The sequence below is a fragment of the Eschrichtius robustus genome, chromosome 9 (assembly GCF_028021215.1).
Source record: "Eschrichtius robustus isolate mEscRob2 chromosome 9, mEscRob2.pri, whole genome shotgun sequence".
NCBI lineage: Eukaryota > Metazoa > Chordata > Mammalia > Artiodactyla > Eschrichtiidae > Eschrichtius > Eschrichtius robustus.
In genome coordinates, this window is record NC_090832.1 from 6,199,413 (window position 1) to 6,220,482 (window position 21,070).

The window sequence follows — 21,070 nt, forward strand, 5'->3', positions numbered from 1 at the left end:
AACGATGGACTGAGTCTAAAATATATAGCGAAGTATTGCAAGGAGCTTAGAGTAGCTTAGAGGTACATCAATGTAGCTTTAGGTATTAGACCAAGCTAAAGACTTAGAAATAGTGTCTGTATCCACCCTATCCCATGACTGCAAATGTTGGACTTGCTAAATCTGTGTGCTTTACTGGCATCAACAATTTGTCTGGTTTGCCTATAAAGGTAGTATAAGTTATAGTGCAATGTGTAACAATATATGATCTTGCTAGAACAGGACCATTCCACTAGACTAGACGTGAATGAGAGAAAGTTTAAGACATGCCATTGGCTATAATGTAGTCATCAAAGGCAGGAAAGTTGGAGCAGAAGAATTGCTACGCCTGCTTTTAATAGATTACAGTATACAGAGATGTGGTTAATTACCTGAGATGAACAAAAGTGGAAAGAACCCCAAACTGCTGAAATTAGAAGGGCCTTCTTTAAGCTACTGGAAAGGCTGTGTATGGTCTCAGCGAGGACCAGGCTGTGAGGCACGCTGGCCTGAGCAGACTCTGTTATCTGTGAATACCAGCAATAACTAGACATAGAGAAGAAACTGTGGCCCATGAAAATGCAAACAGCAAATGCAAGAAAGCATTCGTGGTAACAGATGTTAGGCATATTACTTTTATTCCATTGGATCCGCAATGAAAAGAGATCATACAACAAAGAAATTCATGTATTAATCAATAGCATCCAAAACACAGCATCATGAAATGGCAGCATTAAGAAAAGTGAAAGATGTTAAAATGCATAGAACAATATTGTAAAGATACACAGAATACCTAAAACCCATAGTGTCCTAGCCTAGTGGACTATTTAAATTCTAGAGTTGTCAATATTTATTTCCATGAAAAAGGTAATGTATTGGCCCTTTAAAAACGATGTACTAATCTTAGGTTAGCACTAACTTAAGATTTTTTATAAGTACGTAAAAAAGCAGGAACCTTGGTCTATTACATATTTCCAGGAAGGATGCTGGGAGCGCTATATGAATGGAACCTGAAGGTGGTGCAGTGTTGCAGCCTGGCTGTATACATAGTAAGAAAGTTATCTTCCAGGATGAGCTTATGTTGCAGATTTTCTAAATCCACTTGAAATAACTATTTAAACTCTTTTTGTTCCACATCTATGCCCATATAAAACAACATTTACATGAGTTAGTAGTGAGGTTTTACCAAAATATCCTTGGAATTCTAACGACATTTTTTTAAAGTGAATGAATAAATCCTATATTTAGAATTAAGAGGAGATGCCTGTGGTGCTATCAGATATTTGACTTATTTTGACAATAGTCTATGCTGTCTTATTTCTTCTTCCTCAAAAGTTACGTGTTTAACTTCAGCTTTTCATAGAATTGTATACATTGTACTGTACTGTTTTATACATCTCTATCATAAAAACAGCATTAAATTTTACTCTGAAGAATTATTTTCATACACAGTCAGAAAATGCTAAGCTGATAGTTAGTATACCCTAGCAGTGCATTTGACATCTGCATTAGAAAAAGTCAGAACATTTAGAAGGACAAATGTAAATGAGATTTAAGAAATTTAGGTACAAGCAGATTTTTGCTATTTTTTTTCACTATTTGAAGTGACAGATTTCTTTTTTAAGAAAGCAATTATCAAAGCACAGAGAGTAATTATTAAGATTTTGCAGTCAGAATTGGACTCTTTCCTACAGGTGATACAGGATCTTATGAGATTAAAGACGTTTCTAGCATGTATGGGAAACATATTTATGAGATTAGGTCTGCTTCCTATTATCCAGATCTTGAATTAACCCAACATTATTAGGTTAATGATAGTATTGCTCTACTTGCAAAGCATTAGTAGCTCCTGAACACAAAGCTAAGAAAAATGGATAAATATAGTCTTAACTTGGGCCTACATTGAATTAGAATGTCGTATAACAGAATGGTCCTTAAAAAAAAGAGAGAAAAGGAAAGAAAAGAAGAATACTTGTATCGACTCCTTGATTGCATAACACTGCCAATATATTTTTGTAGTAAAGAAGCTGGCACAATCAATATTTCCTTGGAGCACTGGTATTTCTTTCAACCAACAGAGGCTCAGTCCTGTAAGTTCTATGTTTCCCTCCTGAAACTGGTCCACAAAGGGAATCTTATGGAGAGAACCCACTGCAGGAAAGCACCATCAGCCCAACAATTTGGGTCCACAGCATGTAGTTTCATTTGATTCTTTCACCAGAACTTTGGCAAAAAAAGTCAGTAAAAGAAATGATGGTAAATTCTCTGACTGTCGTTATCCTGGATAATGCTATGCCTCTTTAACTTGTTATAAGACTTTGGCAGGGATGTGGCTTTCCGTGGTAAGTGAGAGGCTCTCATGAGACTGGAGAAATATAAGACGAAAAAAGGCCGAATTCCAGTACAGAGAAACACTGCTATGAAGCCATGCATGGGCTGCTGTCCTAGCACAAAGAACTGTGTAGGAAGTTCAGAAAATTAAGTTGTTTAGTTTTGTACTGAGGAGCGAGAAAAGCTTTGGAATTAGGTAGGCCTATGTGGGAATTCCTGCTTTACCACTAATTACCAGGGTAACATTGGACAAGTTACTTATCTTCTCTGAAGTTCTGTCTCCTAATATGTAGATGTTGAATAATAATATCTAGCTTATGCAGTTGACCCCCTGCTCAGGAGTCACCTTTGGACTGAGAGTCAAAGTTTCTAGGGACAGGCTCAGAGCAGCTGCCCTAAACCTTGCTGTGTGCAAGGTGAAGTCCAGCATTCACCTTTCATTTTCTTACTGGGCCCTCCAGCCTTTTCCATCATCATAGAGCCATTGCTGGGGATTCATAATTGTCACTTGTGATAGAAACTAAAAATGACTACGGCAGCTTTCCTAGTACTGGGGTCTTGAGAACCTGAACTTGAACAGCAGGGGATGGAGAGGTAGGCTGTCTGGCATTTTCCTGGGGTGCCTCATCCAGGAGCCTGGAGCTAGCCTGGGCTCCTCAGAGTCACTGCCTGCACCCCTCTCCTTTGCTCCCATCACACCAAAACCTAGCATATCACTGCTATATTCCCCTGGGCCAGCTCAAGGACATCTTAATTCTAGAATTAAGCACCCTAGCCACTGTTAATTACACAGATTAATTCTAGAATTAGGCACCCTACCCACTGTTGATTACACAGATCTACCTAAATTCTCTGCTATACAGAGAATAGAATATAAAATAATATTCTTGTGCTGGTAACTTTGTCTCCCCCACTCTGGACTGAATGTTTTACAGGGGCTTGTCTGTCATATTCACTGCCGTGTCCCTGCTACTGGAAGAAAGTCTAGCGTGGAGTGGCCCAAACTCAGGACTTGTTGGAGGAATGAATGAATGCATCTACTAAGTCAAGGGCCAATCTTGATTAATCACTTTTCCTCCCATGCAGATTTATACCTGAATCATTCTTCTATTCTCTTACTGGCAATTCAATTAAGAAGCAACATCACAAAAATATTTAGAATGCAATTTCAGAGCTTTCATGGTAAAACGTTCTATTGTTTAACTTTTAAGTCTTCAGTTCATGCTTGGGCTTTGAGGTATACACTTTGGCTCATAATCTTAGGGACTATTTGAAGACATATAGAAATGGTACGTTTGTGTGTGTGTGTGTGTGTTGGGGGTAAGTTATAGGAACGTTAGATCATTAATTTTATTTTCTTCTTACCTCTATCAATAGGAGAAAATACTGTTGTGTCTCAGTTTCTCTGTATGAATCACAGTAACGTTTATAAAATCTTAATCAATAAAGTTTTAGAGGATTTGTGTTTATAAACTGAGCTCAAGAAATATCATTAAGTAAAAAAAGAAATCTTTCATTCAGAACAGTAACCCTCAGCATAAAAAATGATCACAACCTTCAAGTAAACACTAGGTTGGGGAAATAAGTACATAACAAAGTTTTTGTTTATTTTTCTCGCTCAGGATTCCTGGATTTTCAATTCTTGTTGCTCTTTATGCAACAAGAATTTTTTAATGGTTCTTTTATTTCACTCACATCATCCCTTTAAAACTCTTTGTACATATTTTATAATGTGTGTACCAGTGTAGTAATACCTGTGTGTAACTTACCAATAAATAGACAAACAAATCTATCCTGGGAATGCATGCTCAAATGGACTTGTTAGTTGCATTCTCAATCCTGGACACAGAGTAAAAGGTGCTTACATCATTTAGAAAATCATGACTTCAGCCTGGGGGAAATAATTAAATATAATAGTACTGTATTTACATATTCTATATTTATTTGAGGGTAATTTCATCTAGTATGTGTCTGCTAAATAGCAGAGTTACCCCACAAAAAAGGTTTAGATTAAATTTAAAACTGTAGAATTTGACTGGAATATCAATACAACCTACCAAACTTTCTTCCTTTCCCTCTCTCTCTTGCATGCGCACACACACACACACACACACACACACACACACACACACACACACACACACACACACACACACACACACTTGCCCAGCAGACTGGGGAGGAACGTAGGCCAGGCACGGAAGGGTTAGAACAGTCTCATGGGTGCCAGGATAGCAATAGATACAAAACGTTCTAGAAGCACAGAGGACACCTAGTCCAGTCTTAAGAGGTGAAGGAGATGTGCCAGAGTAATTAACAGTAAGAGAACCCACTTCTCAAAAGCACTAGTGAAGTTTCTGGTGTTTTCATTTTGTGGCAGGAGCAGAGACTGTATAACATTAGGTGAATATATTCAGTTCATGTAACATTTGCAGATTAAAAAAAAAAAACCTGTAGAGTTTAAAAAACAAAACAAAACTGAGGTTTAATTTATGTAATTCATGCAAGTATTTAATGCTTGAGAGTCATCAGGAAATAGTTACCTAATATTGATATGTATACTGCATCTTTGTGGGCACATTTTTAAAATCAAAATGTGATTGGTGGATTAAAGTAGTAATTTACAGAAATTGCTTTTCCCAGTGTTTATATGGAGGATGTCATTCTCAATAGGACACAGGGAACTATTTCTTTTTTACTTATTTTTATCTATATAAAATTTCAAGGTACTTTTTGAGAAACTTTGAATCTGAAGCTTATTTTTTTTAGTGAGAAAAAATTTAATAAAATTCAAATGTGTTTTTAAAAGGTTAAAGATAATTCCTTCTGTTCAGAAAACAAGATACATTTTCCCAGATCAATCTATGAAAGACAGAAAGGCAGGGATGGGACTCCTGCAAGAAAGCAAGTAATAATCTTCCCTACCTCCCCATCATGTCTGCATGAAGCTCAGTAATGAGCATGAGAAGGCTGGTGCCTATAGTCAGTCTTGTGAAGATGAGAAGTGGGGGAAGAACCTGCTGAAAAAGTGTACAGTAGAGTTATTTAAACACTGTGTGTCACATTTGATATTTGGGATAAGTTAGATCGAACAGATGTTCTCCTCAGGATAAAGAGCTTATCGAAGTGTGCAGTGAAAGGTTACTGCAATTTGCTCTATAAGCCGTTAATGATATTATCAGTTTGGTTATTACTAATAAGCAACCATTTTTTTTGCACTTCTGTTTATGTATGATTGTCTTCCTTTTTTATTACTGGAATTACTAGCTAATATAAAAGTTGTTAAATGGTTCTCTTTTCGGCTGTATAAAATGCAGGGCATAGTTGAGTTGCAGATAACTGGCGTGTTTCTATAACCTCAGAGAAGAGGTGTACAAATGTTTTGCCACTTGAAGGTTTAAAACATATTGCATTGAAGGTTAAAAATTTAGCTTACTACTCAATTCCAGAAGGGAATATAGAGGTAATCATATTTCACTTACATGTGAATTCCATAAGCATCTCTGTGGCATTTTCAATCATTTTTCAGACAATTAACATGATGCTGTGCTTTCTCATTACAGAAGTGGGATAGACTGAGAGAACTAAATCCCATGACAGAGGGGAAAAATACCATATGCAGAAATATTTGTAACCTAACTATGATTTAAACTGGATTCCTTGATAATAATGCTGGAGCCCAAGTAGTGGGAACGAGGGGAGGTGAGGGTGTTTCAGTGGGAAGTAAAGACTTCGCAGCTGTTCAGTGTTGTAATCCTGTTTCCGACACCTGCTCTACTTTCCTAAACAGGTCATTTGTCCTCTCTGACCTCATTGTTCTCATCTGTAAAATGAAGAAAAGTAATAATTACCATGCAGGGTAGTTTTAAGAAATTCAGCATGTAACAAGTATTTACTGCCCTTATTATGTTTCCCCAAATTTCATTATTAACTGTTTCTTCAGGAAATGTATATAATTGGATTTATATTTCAGATTAACAGCTATCCTTTTATGAGACTGTTATTAGTTTACCTGACTTTAAGGATTTGTTTGTTTTTGCTGGTGTTGATAGTCAATCCTTAGCATCAGTGGGTGCTTGTTTATCATTTAACCTTATAACTCTAAGGTGGGGGCAAACATTGCTAATTATAGGATGAAATAAAAACTCAGTTTAATTCTAAAAATTAAATTCAGCTAAAATCTTCAAAATATTGCTACTTTTTCAGAAAGCAGATATCCAGGACTTTTTGACCAGTAAGACCCTAAGCATGACATGCAGCTCCAAGGAGGTCCGCACATGTGTCTCCTTATAGGTCTTCTGTTTCTGCTGTGTTGTCAGGCAAAAAGGAAGAAGTTCTGCTAATGGATGTAGTTCTTCTTATTCTTGTGAGTTTTAATTTGGGTATATATCCGAAGTTTAAGAATGTCTTGTTGGAAATAGAATTGTGTATTAATTATCAGTATAGAGTATTAATAGACTCGCTGCTCATTCCACCCTAGTGACTTTAATAAAAATAAAAGAATCAGAACAGGAGTGCTTACTGGTTAAAAACATGTCATTTTTAACTAAGGCATGCATATAAGGAGAGCTGCGGATGGGGGCATTTACCATGGATTGGCTCTTGTGCAAGTATTGTGGTTTATGATATTTAAGGACAGCTTATATACAATAGAAACACGATAAGTGGAAACATCTTTTGTTCCACAGATGGGATTTTAAGTTACTATAGTTATAATGGGTGTATAAGTGGATGCAATTATATTACAGGCAAGTTCACCTTGGAGGTAGCAGTGAATTGCTTACTAAAAGTATCACTTAGAGGGAGAAGTATAAGGTAATAGGCAGCTGCCAGTTAATCTCAAAAATGGAAATTAGGTGGGGAAAATTAGGATATGGAAGAAATTGTGAGAAATTTTTACATTATTGAGAGAGAGGAGGGTAACAATAGTTACAGAGATATAGCTGAAGTGGAGGTTAATTGCCATTTATTGTTGTCTGATATGAGGGTGTTGGGTGGTGCAGGGGAAGGTTTAAGAAGAACATAAAAAATAAAAAAAATAATAAAAAAAAAAGCATGAGGAAATACTTTCCAAGGCAGGTGAAAAACAAACTTTGTCTTTCAAAATGAGTGGAGTGAAGTGGAGTGAGCAAGCCTAGGAAAGACCCAGAAGGACTTAAAGTCAGGGAATCAAAGATGCAGACAGTCTCAGCAGTCGAGAGAGACAAGCAGTCTAATCTAGAAATGGGAGGAGGAGGCGGAGTCATTCACCCACTGCTCCAACACGTCTGATTGCATCCACGGGAGTTTTCCTCATGGGAACATGGTGGTAATTCTGGTTGCTGGGCTCTCATGTTTGGCCGTTGCTGCTGCTCTGAGAGGCTTATGAGGGTGGCCCAGGCAGACTTCCCACGGATCTGGTGATACAGACTCCTAAACACCGAGTGTACTTTCTTATGTGATAAATATCTCCACTTGCAACACCTCCCATTCACTGAGGGTAACAGTGTTCAGTTATTGACAATTGAAAACAGTGCTGCAAGGTAGATTTTATCGTCCTTATTTTATAATAAAGAGAACTGAAGCTCAGGGAAGTCTATTTCTCAATGTTTGCATCTAGCAAGTGATAGAGACAGGATTTGAATGGGTATGTTTAACTCCAAAGCTACTGTTCTTACCACTGCACTACACTGCATCTCCTGTGTTTTTGTGCAAAGCAAATTGGTAATTTGGAAGTGTTTTTAACGGCAGGAGCAAAAGATTCAGCGGAGAATAGAAGGCCGTAAGCTTGGGAGCAGGTCATGAAGGGCTATTTATGCCATGGTTAGAGGTACTAGCTTTGCAGGTAATGCAGCCTTGTTGACAGTGATACACTTAGGCTTCAGTGAGATCACTCTGGCCACTGATTAACTTGAGAGAAAATGGAAGGAGGGAGTGGAGGCAGGGAGGCCAGTTAGGGGGTTGTTGTGATCACTGTGGAAGAGATGATGAGGTGGACCTAGGCATTCAGTGCAGTGGAGAGAAAGGGGCAGGCTCAGGAGATGTTTAGGAGTTAGACTTGACCAGATGTGGTGACTGGCAGATGTGGTTGGAGGGAGAAGAGAATATAAGGAAGAGGCGAGGTAGTGAAATGAGGTGTGAGTTGTAAAGGGAGGGTGGGAAGAGGGTCATGTTGTCCAAGCATATGTCTGAGTAGAGGTGTGTGTGGTGGGAAGGGGTGGGTGAGGGGCAGAGTTGACCTAGCAGAAGGCAGGGGACAAAGATTCTGTCTCTGAGATTTATTTTGCTTACCCTTGTTTTAAACTTATTACAAGGGTACACCTTTCCTTTCCTAAATGAATAATGAATATTTGCTTTTCTCTTATAATACCAGTACTCATGTATTCAGAACTTTGTGCTCCTTAGAGAAATTTCTTCTGTAAACTGATGACATGTCATATTATAATGTTATCATTATACTTTGTTTGGAATTTACTTGCCCTAATAAGCTACATAAGCATTTATTCTACTATTTACCACACAAAATGCCAAATTACATATTCTATTAGATGAAATATTAAAATTGAGGGTACCCGATAAAGTGCAGAATATGGCAGCATAATTTAAAAAGATGCTGCATTCCAGTTCAGTACACTCGTGGGGATCTTATACTCTACTTATCTTTGGATATTGAATTGTTTTGACAGCTGTATGCACAAGTGAGTCCTGCAGGGTTTCTGTTTAAATTAAAGCTTCCAGACCTTGTCCTGCTTGGATTGGAACAACAGGTTCACTTCAGAATTAAGCTCCTTTGCCCGGGCACGTTAATCTGCAGGTCTGGCCAGCTCAGATGTCTTTCTGGAATGAAAACAGATCTTGTATAAGGCTCTGTGTGGAATCCAAATGGTTCATTTACTTTACACAAGCTTGTTTTTCAAATTGCCTTAAAATCCTTTTTCTGCTCATACCTTACACTGTGGCAATCCTAATGGAAGGCAATGTGTGACTTTCCCAGGAGGCGCTGAGGGGCCCTGCCTGTAGCCGGTCAGCAGAGCCCTTGAGTGAACTTACGGCTTCACAGGCAGGATGTGGGGACCTGAGGGAAAGACGTTCAGGGCTGCGCGGGGAGGAGAAGGAGGGGGATCAGAATGGTTTTGGAGAGGACGGTTAAAGGGATGAGCCTGGCCCTGAGTGGAGGATTTCTTTAGGGGCTGGAAATAAACAAGATCCGTGAATTAGTATTTATTTAGCCTTGAGAGGTAGAGAAAGAGAAATCACGCCAAATACCCATTCCTGCTTACAGCGGGGAATGTAACTGCCGAGGACAGGTAGACTCCCAGTTCATAGCTCTGGGCCTTTCAAAGTGCGGTAAATTGAGGATTCCTGACCGTGTCCATAGGAGCCATGTTGAGAATTAAATGTTATTGTATCATGCAGTGGTGGCACCAGCGCTCTTCAGCGCTCGCCCACTAATGGCATTCAAGTTCAGAATCTTTTAAACACCATGTGGTCAAGCAAAACTAGGCCAAATATAGCCCAGAGACCACCACATTCAGACCTCTGAGAGAAGTGTAAGGAAAACGTCTACTTGGTTTAAACTTTGGTAGAGGAGATTAGAGAACAAAGAGCTATGATTTGTTTAGATTCCTTAAATAAATGCCCTGTTAGTTTTTTCCAGATACTTGAAGTGTGGGTTCTCCCGTGAGTCCTTCACATCTGCTTGCTACTAGGCTTCCATTAAAGGAATAATGCCTCCTCTGTGTTTGTCCTGCAGAGACAGCTGAGCTGGAGTCTCCTTCCATCTCTGATTTGCTGGCATTTCTGAGGAACTGTCTAAAAGTGGTCTCAATGCCCTATGGGAAGCTCCTCCAGGTATAGGATATGCAAAATCTAAGAATATTAAGCAACTATGGTTTTATATTAAGCAGACCTTTCACTCAGCGGGTTCTGTTCCTTCTTGCAATCGAGTTTAAGCTCATTTAACAGTTTTTGAGCCTACCAGGTAGAACAAAAACCATTTGAACACCACTGTACTTGGGCACTTGATAGCTAGCTTCACCAGTCTTATTATCCTGAAAACACTAGTCTAATTATAGCAGATGAAAGCTTGAATAATCGTGTCTTAAAATAAGCTGGGTTGATAGGAATGGGAAATTACTCTTGCTGATGCTGTTGGCTCTTGTTGCAAATAAACTTTCGTGGGTCTGTAGGTTTTCACGCCTTTGGAGGCCTGCCTCATTGAAAATACATTAAGTGCACGCTCAGTAGTTGCCAGTAAGTTGAATGCAGTTCCTCTTTGATAATTGTTTTGCCACCTTTCTTGATGATCTTTGTTGAGACTGATAATCTAGAACCCAGAAAGAATGAGAGACAGAACCTGGCAACCCAAATGGATTATTTCACTCAAAAAGAGACTACAGATTTATTTCAGCATTTACCTTTTTTTCCTTCAAATTTCTGTCTCTTCTTCTGTCCTTTAGTCTACAAGTAAAAAGAAAAATAAAACCTACATATAGGTCATCTATTACTTTCCCTTAACTTGCATTTATAAGTATAGCTTTATCTCATTCCATTTGAAAGTGCCACATGTGTACAGATGAAGAAAGGAATGAATTTTGTCCAAAGGGGAATGGATGATTACTACACTATGCCCAGGAGAGACTGGGGATTTTCTTGTTTTACCAAGAGTTGTTTTCAAACACATGACTCTTTGTTTCCAGTGAACCTCTTCCCTCCTCTTGCTCAAGAACCATCTAGCTTTAATTTGAAATTCCACTTTGGGTCAAGCATTCATAGTTTGGAATATTAATAACCAATAAATGTGGTATTCCAAACACCAACTCCAGTGCATACTGGGATTTAGGAAACTTCAGGTTTCCCCATCCTCCCAATCCCCCTAACACTACTGTCTAGGTTACCAGTGTAAATGTTCAAATATGACTTATGTGCCTTCAAGATGCAGAGGCATGCCTGTTCTGATGCTGCTAGCTCCTTCTCCGATGAGTAGTTTGCCATGTCACTTTTCCCTTGCCACAAGTATGGGACCAGGGAGCCAACTTCCAATCTGACCTGCCATATGCGTTGGCGCAATAACTCTGCCCAATGTGACTAATTGAACCGAATGGATTCCCTCTCATGGAGAGTTAAACTAGGCTCAAAGAGAATTTCAGTCTGCACCTGCAGAAGCTGAGGAAGTAAACGCTGGGAGTGGCCGAGGTCAGGGCCTTCATTCTACTAGGGAGCATAGAATATCTGCTTCCTGGGTGGGGTCTTCAGTCCCCAGACTGCCTTTGACTCAGGTTAGTCTAAGCAACGCGGCAAGGAGAGTGGAGTCCTCTCTACAAAGAGTGACTACCTGTACAGCAGGAATACACTGCATTGCTTTTCTTTTTTTTTAAACTTTAATTTTTATTACATTTTATTTTATTTTTTTAACATCTTTATTGGAGTTTAGTTGCTTTACAATGTTGTGTTAGTTTCTGCTGTATAACAAAGTGAATCAGCTATACGTATACATATATCCCCATATCCCCTCCCTCTTGCGTCTCCCTCCCACCCTCCCTATCCCACCCCTCTAGGTGATCACAAAGCACCGAGCTGATCTCCCTGTGCTATACAGCTGCTTGCCACTAGCTATCTGTTTTACATTTGGTACTGTATATATATCAATGCTATTCTCTCACTTCGTCCCAGCTTATCCTTTCCCCTCCCCGTGTCCTCAAGTCCATTCTCTACATCTGCATCTTTATTCCTGTCCTTCCCCTAAGTTCATCAGAACTGCTTTTTGTTTGTTTGTTTGTTTTTTTAGATTCCATATATATGTGTTAGCATACGGTATTTGTTTTTCTCTTTCTGACTTACTTCACTCTGTATGACAGACTCTAGGTCCATCCACCTCACTACAGGTAACTCAATTTCATTTCTTTTTATGGCTGAGTAATATTCCATTGTATATATGTGCCACTTCTTTATCCATTCATCTGTTGATGGACACTTAAGTTGCTTCCATGTCCTGGCTATTGTAAATAGTGCCACAGTGAACATTGTGGTACATGTCTCTTTTTGAATTATGGTTTTCTCAGGGTATGTGCCCAGTGATGGGATTGCTGGGTCGTATGGTAGTTCTATTTTTAGTTTTTTAAGGAACGTCCATACTGTTCTCCATAGTGGCTGTATCAATTTACATTCCCACCAACAGTGCAAGAGGGTTCCCTTTTCTCCACACCCTCTCCAGCATTTATTGTTTGTAGAGTTTTTGATAATGGCCATTCTGACCTGTGTGAGGTGATACCTCATTGTGGTTTTGATTTGCATTTCTCTAATGATTAGTGACGTTGAGCATCCTTTCATGTGTTTGTTGGCAATCTGTATATCTTCTTTGGAGAAATGTCTATTTAGGTCTTCTGCCCATTTTTGGATTGGGTTGTTTGTTTTTTTGATATTGAGTTGCATGACATGAGCTGCTTGTATATTTTGCAGATTAATCCTTTGTCAGTTGCTTCGTTTGCAAATATTTTCTCCCATTCTGAGGGTTGTCTTTTCGTCTTGTTTATGGTTTCCTTTGCTGTGCAAAAGTGTTTAAGTTTCATTAGGTCCCATTTGTTTATTTTTATTTCCATTTCCCTATGAGGTGGGTCAAAAGGAATCTTGCTGTGATTTACGTCATAGAGTGTTCTTCCTATGTTTTCCTCTAAGAGTTTGATAGTGTCAGGCCTTACATTTAGGTCTTTAATCCATTTTGAGTTTATTTTAGTGTATGGTGTTAGGGAGTGTTCTAATTTCATTCCTTTACATGTAACTGTCCTGTTTTCCCAACACCACTTATTGAAGAGGCTGTCTTTTCTCCATTGTATATTCTTGCCTCCTTTGTCAAAGATAAGGTGACCATATGTGCGTGGGTTTATCTCTCGGCTTTCTACCCTGTTCCATTGATCTACGTTTCTGTTTTTGTGCCAGTACCATACTGTCTTGGCTATTGTAGCTTTGTAGTATACTCTGAAGTCAGGGAGCCTGATTCCTCCAGCTCCATTTTTCTTTCTCAAGATTGATTTGGCTCTTTGGGATCTTTTGTGTTTCCATACAAACTGTAAAATTTTTATTCTAGTTCTGTGAAAAATGCCATTGGTAGTTTTATAGGGATTGCATTGAATCTGTAGATTGCTTTGGGTAGTATAGTCATTTTCACAATGTTGATCCTTCCAATCCAAGAACATGGTATATCTCTCCATCTGTTTGTATCATCTTTAATTTCTTTCATCAGTGTCTTATAGTTTTCTGCACACAGGTCTTTGGTCCCCTTAGGTAGGTTTATTCCTAGGTATTTTATTCTTTTTGTTGCAGTGGTAAATGGGAGTGTTTCCTTAATTTCTCTTTCAAATTTTCATCATTAGTGTATAGGAATGCAAGAGATTTCTGTGCATTAATTTTGTATCCTGCTACTTTGCCAAATTCGTTGATTAGCTCTAGTAGTTTTCTGGTAGCATCTTTAGGAATCTATATGTATAGTAACTTGTCATCTGCAAACAGCGGCAGTATTACTTCTCTTTTCTGATTTGGATTCCTTTTATTTCTTTTTCGTCTCTGATTGCTGTGGCTAAGACTTCCAAAACTTTGTTGAATAATAGTGGTGAGAGTGGGCAACCTTGTCTTGTTCCTGATCTTAGGGGAAATGGTTTCAGTTTTTCACCATTGAGAACGATGTTGGCTGTGAGTTTGTTATATATGGCCTTTATTTTGTTGAGGTAAGTTCCCTCTATGCCTACTTTCTGGAGAGTTTTTATCATAAATCGGTGTTGAATTTTGTCGAAAGCTTTTTCTGCATCTATTGAAATGATCATTTTTTTTATCCTTCATTTTGTTAATATGGTGTATCACATTGATTGATTTGCGTATATTGAAGAATCCTTGCCTTCCTGGGATAAACCCCACTTGCTCATGGTTTATGATCCTTTTAATGTGCTGTTGGATTCTGTTTGCTAGTATTTTGTTGAGGATTTTTGCATCTGTGTTCATTAGTGATACTGTCTGTAGTTTTCTTTTTTTTGTGGCATCTTTGTCTGGTTTTGGTATCAGGATGATGGTGGCCTTGTAGCATGAGTTTGGGAGTGTTCCTCCCTCTGGTATATTCTGGAAGAGTTTGAGAAGGATAAGTGTTAGCTCTTCTCCAAATGTTTGATAGAATTCGCCTGTGAAGCCATCTGGTCCTGGGCTTTTGTTTGTTGGAAGATTTTTAATCACAGTTTCAATTTCAGTGCTTGTGATTGGTCTGTTTATGTTTTCTTTTTCTTTCTGGTTCAGTCTTGGAAGGTTGTGCTTTTCTAAGAATTTGTCTGTTTCTTCCAGGTTATCCATTTTATTGGCATATAGTTGCTTTTAGTAATCTCTCATGATCCTCTGTATTTCTGCAGTGTCAGTTGTTACTTCTTTTTCATTTCTAATTCTGTTGATTTGAATCTTCTCCCTTTTTTTTGTGATGAGTCTGGCTAGTGGTTTATCAATTTTGTGTATCTTCTGAAAGAACCAGCTTTTAGTTTTATTGATCTTTGCTACTGTTTCCTTCATTTGTTTTTCATTTATTTCTGATCTGATCTTTATGATTTCTTTTATTCTGCTCCCTTTGGGGTTTTTTTGTTCTTCTTTCTCTAATTGCTTTAGGTGTAAGTTTAGGTTGTTTATTTGAGATTTTTCTTGTTTCTTGGGGTAGGATTGTGGATTGCTTTTCTAAAGAGGGTGGGAGCCTGCCTATGGCAAGGATGATCATGGTAAGGCTGTGGCCCCTAAAATGTAAGTATCTGTGTGTATCTGTAACACAGATGACATAGCATTATTTGCTACTCTAGTTTTCTTCCTTTCTTCCTTGTGAGTAGATTGCACTATACATTCCCACTTCTTTTATGGCTAAATTCATCATATCTTAGGATGGTCAGAGTGATCAGCAAAAACAAAATTCCTTTGTTAATACGAGGATGATGTCTATTTTTTAAATAGGTGAATCCTTAGAGTCATTGCCTCATTCAGCAAGGCCTTCCATGTGCCTCCAACTGTGCTGGGCATTAAGAATAGAAAAATAGGTGATACAGAATCTAGTCTGCTAAGTAACAAAATAGTGCAATATGTGCTGAGTATTCAGATGTGAGATTTGAAGAAGGTAATCGAAGAAGGTAATCTGGATGCTTAGAGGTGGGGCTGGGGTAGCAGTGAAGTTTCCCCGGGACGATGATGTTTAATTAGAGCTTTGAAGAATAAATGCAGATTTCCATACATGCAGGGAACAGAGTTAGGGCTCCTATTTTGGGGTTAATGGAGCAGATATGAACTTTGAGTCCACATCTACCCAAAACTAAATGCAAAATTATATTTATGTGTATATATGTTATAAGTCTGTATGTGTAGTGTGTGTGTATCTGTAGAAGGTCTGTAATTTATATCAGATTTTCAATTCTTATACAAAACATTTTTAACACCATTTTGTAAATATTGGGTGTTCATTTCTTGTGTTTTAACTCCATCATGAGAATTGTATGCATCAGCATCAGAGGATAAAGCATTTGAAACGGGTCAATCTCTGGTGCTGCTGGGCCAGACAACTTGTATAAATTCCTTGCACATACAGCTACTTATTAGGGAATAAAATAAATAACTCTGTGGAACAGAGTATATGGAACATATACATATGGAACATATGGAACATGTTTATGAAACCATGCCAAGGCTTTTTTGTAGGCACTGAATACACAGAGAAATGAACAAAACCAGTTAGAAGTTGATCAGTGGATCTTCTTACCCTTGCACACCCCAACTCCAACTCTTCAACATGTACAAAAGTAGCCTGAGTGGCTTTTTTGAACTATTTGTCTCAGCACTTTATTCATCCTCGGAGGTTTGTGACTACAAATATGTAATAATTTTCTTTAGATGGTCCTTCTCCTTTGTCACCAGAACAAAGGACATGTAACAAAGGAATTAAAACTATATAAGCACTTCCTATAAAGGAACTTTTGCATGAGTAGTCAGTCTTCTGTTTCCCGTAATCTTTTTTCCCCCTGAATCACAATGAGAACTCCTAATTTACTGAAGTAAAACTATTATACATATTAGGTTCTATAGTTTTCAAATGAAAAAAAAAAAAAAAAATCAACCAATGGCCAATATTAAAAAAGAAGGTAATTGGGATCTGGTCAGTGTTAAAGGGGAGGTTAGCGATGTCAAATCTGAAAGGTCAAACAAGTGCTGTTTATTTATTAACACACAACAAGAAAATGCAGTTCTAAGAACCAGAGTTTGTCTACTCGCAAACACAAAAAATACTTGCTAATTGTTGGCCAATATATTGTAAACTTTTTAAATGGCTAAATTTATCTTTAGTTAACCAGACAAATTTTTCTCAAAAGAAAACTAATTTTGCAATGAAATTCAGTTATAAATAAAGGTTCAGTGGAAGTAGCTATTATATCACTGCTTACACATGGTTTAACCATTTGAACCATTATTTTTCAAAATATACTATTATTTCAAAAATTTTTATACTGTTATTTCAAAATACACTGTTAAAGTTATTCAAGTCTCATTAGCTGTCACTTGGTAAATGTATTTCCTCCTGATGCTGTTTGTCTCTCAGAGATCTATTAATTATGCCTCATGGTAGATAAGGGAATTGACCTGAAAAGAAAATAATTCTGATAAAGGTATATGACATACATCCAGATAATTGCCTACTCTTCTAGTAGTTAGCAGCCAAATAAAGAAAATTAGCATATCTAGAGTCTTTGGTTTAACATAATATATTTTTTCAGCTCAGATTTCTTCTTTCTAAGATGAATCTTTTAAAACAGTGTGATCAAGAAGAATCATGGGCTTTAGTGTCAATGAGACCAGATTTCAGTTTCTCCTCCCTAAACATCGTTGAATGTGATTTATATTTTTAGAAGACAAGGATAGTAGCAGCTATTTTACAGAGTCGTGAGGCTTAAATGCATAACATATGTGAGTAAACTCAGCTCGATGAATGGAACACAGTGGGCACTCAATAAAGTGAGTGTCCCAGAGTCTACAGGGACAAATTTCTGGGATGTTTACTGATGTCTCTGGCCTGGTGGCTTGCATGCAAATAGGCAATTAAGAAATAATGAACTGCTTGCAGGCTCATAGCCTCTTGGCACTGGCTGCAGCCAAATCTTTAGCCAAAGATTTTCACCGGCCGCAAAGAGATGTGAAATCTGTCATCCTAGTTTTCCTTCATAGCCAGGCGAGGTCAATATACTGAAGGACAAAACAGTGGAAAACAAATTAAAGAAGTTAACATGTCCTTCAGGAAGGTGGCAAAAAGAATGAAGTATGTTCCAGTGTTTTCCCAGGCTTCGGGGGTTGAGGGGTGGATAGAGGGTGTCTGACTTTTTTTCGTATTCTCAAAGAGCTTTATTGGCAACAGGATAAGACCCCTGTTGAGAAAGTGCCAGAGCAAAATAATCCACCAGCATTAATCATGCCATTTTCATGTCTCCACGTCTGCAAGCTCACTTATTTAAAAACGGGGAGTTTCAAGAGCCTGTAGAGCTGCCATGTTTGATGAAGGGGAAGGAATTATTCTGAAGGGAAAGTGAGGAGTTTTAATGACACGCTGAAGCTCAGTTACCCTACCTGTTGGTGGTGCAGAACTGGACCTAGAGATGATGGTCAGAGCAAAAATAAAGGGGAGGCCGTTCAGTGCAGAGTGTCACTGAGGAATGGACGCTACAGATAATAACAGCCAAGCCTTAATGGACGCTCACTATATGCCAGATAACACTTTAATTGTGCTGTCTTATTTGGACCTCATAGCAACCTATGTGGTTAAAAATATTCTCACTTTTATAAGTGAGGAAACTGAGGCCAGAGAAGGTAAGAAACTTGTCTTGATGGTCACGCTGTTAGTAAGTTGGAGAGTCTGGATTCAAATGCCACCATTCTGATCCCAGAGTTCAGCCACATTAACTCTTTTAGGAAGAGCCCTGTATGTGTTGGCAGTCAGAACGCACACAGATGCGTGAAGTGGGCTGCGAGTCACGTAGGGACACCCGTGATAACAGCACCTGGTCACTGAGCTGCTTTCTAAAGTGGACAGTTCCCATTACCTGCAGGGTGTTGGTTTGTTGAATGAGAACTTGGTTTTGGGCCCAGAGCAGAACTGCTTGAAATAATGCAACAGCGCGTACTGGCGTCCCTTCTTCTCTGAACTGTCTCCAGGAAGTGTTCTGCCTCTCGGAGGAGCAAATGTTGAACAAACGGTTTGAAAGCACACCAGATTATTATCCTGCCCTAAGCATGAAATTACTCACCTTCCCTGGGTGGCCGTCTGTGTTGGTCTGATATTGAACTGGGTCAGGATGTCTGATAACTAGTCATGACTATTGGGCCAAAAGCTCTAGCAGTTTGGAGGAGAAGCCCATGTGCGTAAAGTATCCATTAGGCTCATAAGTTCAGAGTGGCTGTGTTTCATGCTCAGAACCATTTGCTCAATGATACCCATGAGCTGGAAAGCTGAACGCTCGTGGTTTTCAGTAGCATTCACTACACTATTTTTCCAGAGACAAGAAGTCCTATAGGACTCTTTGTGAACTACTGATACCCCAAACAGCTATCACTAGTATGCCAAAACTTGTAACATCTATTCTGGAGATTCTGATAACTCTATTAGATGCTATAATTATGTTCATTTATACTGCTTTTGATAGGTTGGACAGAAATATTGTACAGAATAAGTAAAAGTGACTATCACTCTGGCTTTGGCACCGGCATTCCCTTTTATGTGCTTATTTCTCCAAGTAATCTAAATAAATTCACCTGCTCCCCCCTCCCCCCAGAAAATAGAGTAACTATTATGAAATCTTAACGAGATAAATAATACCGTTCGGCACCTCCTGCTTTGTATGAAATGTAGCTTGGGGAACTGAGATTGCCTCTGAGATCTCAAGTCAATAAAGTAATGAAACGAAGATTGACCTTTAAAACTGTCTTTGGTTTCTTAATCCCATTCCTTACCATTTGTCTTTAGTTATATTTATATTAAGATAACATGCCACTTTTCCATCTCACTATATTTATTTATTTTTTTGGCCACGCTACGTGGCTTGCGGGATCTTAGTTCCCCACCAGGGATTGAACCCGTGCCCTCTGCAGTAGAAGTGTGGTGTCCTAACTACTGGACCGCCAGGTAATTCCCCCATTTCATTATATTTAAAAAACAAAAAAAACACCACCAACAATGTGAATTTGAAAAGGTCAACAAGATCCATCTCTAGGAGAGGCAGTATCCAAACCACATGCCAGGTAGACTTCCCTTGTCACAAAAGATCAGCGCTGACAGCAGGTAAAATCAAGCACAAGAACAAGAGAATTCAGTCAAGAGCTGACGATCATGTCAGAAAGGAAAGAAATAAAGACAAAATGTTCCAATTCCAGTGAAATTTGCTGTTAAGATTTTTATATGAAGAGAAAAGCCTTCTTAATAGAAAAAAATATATATATTTCAGGAGTTAAAACCCCAGAAGAGTAGGTGGTCATTTGATGATAAAGAGAGGCTATGGCTGTGTTTATTGTTTATGAAGGTCAAGAACAAGTTTTCCTGGTTAGGAAGCTTTCACTTTAAAGTCCCCACAACGGTTGACCTAAATAACGAGGATATTTATTTTCTCACACGACAATGAGGAGTCCTGAGCTGGGTCACCTCCAAGGTTGGTTAACTCAGTGCCTCAAGTTCTGCCATTCTCTGAGCTTTCTATGCAAAATATAGACAGCCTTTCTAGGAGAAGAGAAATTATCTTACAATTACTGTGAGGGGAGTTTACCTAAGTATCATCAACTTTCCTGTTGTAGGTTCCTTAATTCCTGAATGTCAATGTCCTGATATCTCTTAGTGATCTCTACCCTTGGTTGGGGGTAGGGAGGAAGACCTGAAGTACATTTAAATTATGTACCCAATAGACTGTCAGTTTTAATTTGTAACAAATATATTTACTATTTTTTCTCTGTAAATAAATAAGACCCTTAACTGACTTTACCAGATGGTGAACTATACAAATGGTTAATGTTTTTGTGGAATGTATACAATTTTATTGCTTATACCAATTAACTAAAGAGTCAAATATTTTAAGAAAGTAATGGGTAGTATAATAAGAGTCACACTTGATGTTTAAGGGTAAAATTATGGCACTGAGAGCTTTTAATCATCCAGAAAATCTGCTCAAACAGAACAATATTTCATAGAACTAGAATTTCCTATACTAGGGATAGCACCCAGAGCTTTTTTGATTCTGTCTTTCCAGTGTGTTCTCTTGACCACAGAGATAATTAAAGGGGCTTTGCCAATTAAATATAAATATATTGGGGCTTTGCCAATTAAATATAAATATATTAACACAAGAATTTAATCCAAAAATTGTTCTATTTTTTGTGTATGCATTCAAGTTAGCTTTTGAAGCTAAACTGAAATATAAAATTTAACTATTATAGGTTGATTTAACCTACTATAAGTTACCTTTGCGACCAGAAAGTGTACTCCAATGAAGGTTTAAGCTTCTGTGAAAAAGAAAGAAATAGAATAGATCCTGCAAATACATTTGAGGTAGATAAGAACTGGTGTCCATTGCTGGTGTCCAAGCAACAGTAACCCAACTGCTAAAGAAGAAACTCATATTGATGTTTTCTTTCTAATTGTGAAGTAATTGTGCTGGCCACTGATAGAATTAGGCTAGTGATACAAGTAGCTTGAATGAGGAACAGGATTGGT

General features: G+C 38.2%; 1 protein-coding gene across 5 annotated transcripts in view; it reads left to right on the plus strand.

The window, feature by feature from the left end:
• PRKN (parkin RBR E3 ubiquitin protein ligase) overlaps positions 1 to 21,070 on the plus strand; it is a 1,273,336-nt gene that overhangs the window by 310,328 nt on the left and 941,938 nt on the right. Inside the window, exon 1 of one of the 5 annotated variants that reach the window (XM_068551241.1) lies at positions 10,097 to 10,179. The exons of the other annotated variants lie outside the window; for them this stretch is intronic. Coding sequence (XP_068407342.1) covers positions 10,156 to 10,179 — 24 coding nt within the window. The 5' untranslated portion in view covers positions 10,097 to 10,155. Of the gene's footprint in view, positions 1 to 10,096; positions 10,180 to 21,070 lie in introns of those variants that run through there. 5 annotated transcript variants of the gene reach the window in all.